General features: G+C 46.5%; 1 protein-coding gene across 1 annotated transcript in view; it reads left to right on the top strand.

Annotated features, from left to right (window-relative positions):
• Window positions 1-886: 886 nt before the first annotated feature.
• Window positions 887-4385, top strand: part of abraa (actin binding Rho activating protein a) — a 5959-nt gene continuing 2460 nt past the window's right edge. The window contains exon 1 of the mRNA XM_061041341.1: window positions 887-1894. Coding sequence (XP_060897324.1) covers window positions 1262-1894 — 633 coding nt within the window. The 5' untranslated portion in view covers window positions 887-1261. The remainder of the gene's footprint in view (window positions 1895-4385) is intronic.

Consider the following 4385-nt stretch of genomic DNA (forward strand, 5'->3'; position numbering starts at 1 on the left):
TACTCGCAACTTTTCATCTCATGTTTACGTCAGAGCTCGGGTTATTTTCTCACCAAGGTTTTGTTTCTATCTCTGTTCTTGTTGTTTTTTGGTTCATTTTACGACCCAGATAGACTTCATTTTCTTGTTTCCACTTGTGCTGCAGTCATGTCCCTGAAAGCAGAAATAACTGACTTATAACAAAGACATAATTAGACTCATAATGAAAACCTCAAGAGGCCGAAACCCCGAAGAAACAAAATTCAGAGATAATCGATGAATGAAGCCGGAGGTGGAAAAACTTCAGATGAGTGCAGAACAAGAAAGGAAACACTTGAATACATTTACTGAACCTTAATCCAGAATCGAATCCTCACATATTCACACACACACACACACACACACACACACACACACACACACACACACACACACACACACACACACACACACACACAAACACACAGACATTCAGACACAGTCACTCCGGATGCTTTATGAGTGACCCACAATTCTGAAATTGAGTCTCACACAGCTGATTGAGGTGATCAAAGCATAACTAGTCCTGTATCTGCATGAAAACATCCCTATAAATACACACACAAACACTCACACACACACACACACACACATCTATCACCTAAAGCAGGCTGACTCAGAGGCTGAAGGCAGCGTGTCAGGGCAGAAACCTCTGAGCTAAAAACACTGGACACCTGTTCCCCCTGTCCCACTGAGAGAAATTCCACTCCTCAGTCAGCCTGTGTGTGTGTGTGTGTGTGTGTGTGTGTGTGTGTGTGTGTGTGTGTGTGTGTGTGTGAGACGAGTGTTGACACCAGACGTTCCTGTCTCACGTGGACTCCCTGTGACATCACTTCCTTTACGACCCGTCCCTATTTAAAGGCGGCCGTGGAGCCAGAGGGGCTTCAGCGGGGATTAAAGATAAAGTCCTCGCACTCTTCACACGGACACGCTCACCCACTGACCGACTGACGGCCACCAGAGCTCCGGATGCTTCCCTGAACATCCATTGCGGATATAAAGGACGGACGGATTTTACACCCGAGCTCATCGGGGAAGATATCGCATGTGAGGAGTGTTTAAGATTCAAGCTGGAAGACACACTTTAAATTAAATCAGAAAACTTCTTTTCTCTTTTTGAATCACCTGAACATCTGATTTTCAGACAAAGACGTTTTTAAAAAGGACTAAAACACGGTCTTGCATTTGGAAAACAAAGGACACATCAGCTTCCTGGTGACGTCTCTCCCGGCGCCTCGTCATCATGAGCAGCGGAGGAACCTCCACTGTTCCCCCTCCGGAGCCTCAGGCTTTCAAACGCGCCGTTCGGAAGATAAAATGCGCCGCCATGGTGGCTAACTTGGCTAAGAGCTGGCAGGGCTGGGCCACCGACCACTCGGAGAAGCAGGACGCCATCCCGAGCGGCTGGATGCCGACGTCCGTTGAAGAGGAGGACGAAAAACAACATAACCACGTGGTCAAACTCACGGTGACGCCGCGAGTCGTCGTAGCCGATCCCAGCGACGCCGGAGGGAGTAAAATCAGAGCGTGCACGGTGACAAAGTCCATCCAGCCTAAACGCAGCGAGTGCAGCAGCAGCGATTTGATCAGCGCAATCAAAGGGAAAATGGAGTCCGGTCCGGAGCAGAGCAAGCCGTTCCTGGGCAACGAGTCACCGACACGGCGGCGCCAAATGAGAGCGCTGCAGAACGCAGGAGGCGGAGGTGGAGTCATCCAGGACCGGAGGCTGATGCTGCAGGAGAAGAAGCTCGGCTCGAGGAGCAGCAGCGTCGACACGGAGGACAGCGGGATCGGAGAGGAGGCGGGGCTTAGCGACAACGAGCCGAAGAACGAGCAGAATGACATCCTTCCAAAGAAACACACGACTCGGCCGAAGGTAGAGTTTCTCTCACACAGATGTTATTAAAACTGGTTCAAAGTAAAGTTAACTTACATTTAAAGTCACAACAACCGATCGTTTCATGTCAACAAAGGATCGGCTGTCGTTCCGACGTGGAAGCTGCCACCCACAGCGATGAACCCCGATCTCCTCAGCGTCACCTTTGAGCCTCTTTTAGCTTGTTGTATTGGTTTTTCAGTGAAATCTAAATGAACTCCCAAAGGAGGAATCTTTTTTTAGCTTCAACCTTTGAAAGGAAAAAGAATTTGCTACACCAAAGTAGTCGATTTCATGTAAAGGTCGTGGAGAGACGGAAATACGACGACGATAGTTTGATCTGTTGGCTGAAATATTGCCGACTATTTCAGAGGTCAAAGTTCAGCTTTTTTTACGCTTTATGAACGATAAACAGGAATCCCAAATCCCCTCGGCCTCGACGTCCTCTTTTGTAATTGTTTTGATTAAGAGCCCCCTGGTGGCGGACGCTACATACTGCATGTTGAAGAATGCACTAATTAATTCAGACATCGAGATCTCATTTCAAGACACTCAACAAGTACGCTCGCTGCATTCATAGAAGATTTTGATTTTTTGTGCGTGTACGGTCTTGGAATAAGATGTTTATCAGCTGAGTGAGGTTCATATGTTGTGAAATGAGATATTTAGGATATAGATTTAGATTTTAAGATGTCGCCGTGTGACCTTACAGACTGACTAGGCTCTTTTAAAAATAACTAAATGAACAAAACAAAGAGGGAGGGGGACGACGAGAGGGAGCAGATTTTTCTAAATTTGTCCTCATGAAAAGGTCGTTCAATCACTGACGCTTCAAATCTGTCAAACTTTCACACTTCTTCTTCGTCTGTAAACGATGAGAGGAGATCTGTCGAGTTATTGTCGATGATGACGGGAACAAGTCGTACGATCAGGACCTAAACTTCCAGAAGATCAACTTTGTGTAACCGCACTTTTATTCTTCTTTATATAGACATGACAGACGTTGACAGGTTTCTGTTTTCTTTCTTTACGACCACACAAAATGTTTCCACTCGTCCCGCATTCAAACCCGTCACAGGACAGGAGCACGCGTGTCAGTCTCACGGTCTCACAGCTCCGATATACAAGCAGAAGTCCCTTTGATGTCACCTGCAGGAACCGGACACCAAACTGTAGGGCGCTTGAGTAACATCAGCAGTAAAAATCTGGGCTATAAAATGCCGAGGGGGGTCGTCAGAGAGAGAGCGGGTTCACACTCATAAAAACACAAGCTGGAGCGACAGCAGAGCAATGGAATAAATAAATAAATAAATATAGAGAGAGGCTGCGGTGCAACGTGTTCTCCAACCTGACCATCAGGTGGAACCACGGGGGGGGGGGGGGGGGGGGCCTAGGAGAAATATGAGACGGACCATTCTGTGATTTATTTGTGCATGTGTGGGTTTGTGTGACGTTCAAGAAGAAGGAGGGATGACAGTTATTTCTGGCCTGATTGTGGTTTTACTAATCAGCCGATTTAATAATATTTGTCACATCAGAGAGTGTTGAAACGGTGTCATGTCAGTCTGTGCATCAACCTTTAAAGCCCGATCTCAGGAAAACAAAGAGCAGCTACGCACGCTAAATAAACAAAATTATCTTAGACATAGTCTCACCTCATAGATGCTTGGAGAGCTTTGGTTCCTTAGCAACCAAATACAATTAATAAGAAGCGCGTAAAAGATGTTTTCTGCGGGCCAGCGAGGGAATGGGAAGGGGGGGGACAATCGTGCTTAAGCACGGTAAGGGGCAGCTGTGACTAGTGTGAGTGCGCTCTGAAGGGAAGATGGTGATGACACATTCATCGAGGTTACACTGCAAAAACTAAAATCTTAGCAAGTGTATTTCTTGTCTCATTACACCTACGAAGTCCAGATTAACATTGTATTTCAAGATTTTTTTTTCAAAATCCCCAACATGCCTTATTTGCTTTTCTTGTAATAAGTAAAAAAAACATCTACCAATCCAGACTTTTTAACCTGCATTGATTCTACGAGAGACATCGAGGTTTTGTCCCACGCGGCAACCTCAGTGTTGTAAAAAATGAAGCCGATGCTGAAGTGTAAAATCCTGCAGTTCCTCGAGTGTCCACTAGAGGCTGGCTGCAGAAGCACAGGAAGTCACATACACACTCGTTAGGTGAATGTGGCTCATAATAAACTTTAATGACTTTGTTCACCTATATACAATACACCAATACAAACACTCAGCCACAGGATGCAGGACACAGAAATATCTGTCTCATCAGCTGCAGTTCATGGAATCTGTTGCCTAAAAAAAAGGGCGACGAGGGGGCGCCGGAGGCCTAGTGGTTAGTGAGCGCGCCTCATGTGCGGAGGCCTAAGTCGGTTCAGGTCCGGCCTGGGCTCCTTTCCTGCATGCCATTCCCCACTCTCTCTGTCCTATCCACTGTCCTGTCTCTGAAAGAAAAAGGCATAAAGGTCACACAAAA

The sequence above is a fragment of the Labrus mixtus genome, chromosome 7, assembly GCF_963584025.1.
Source record: "Labrus mixtus chromosome 7, fLabMix1.1, whole genome shotgun sequence".
Classification (NCBI taxonomy): domain Eukaryota; kingdom Metazoa; phylum Chordata; class Actinopteri; order Labriformes; family Labridae; genus Labrus; species Labrus mixtus.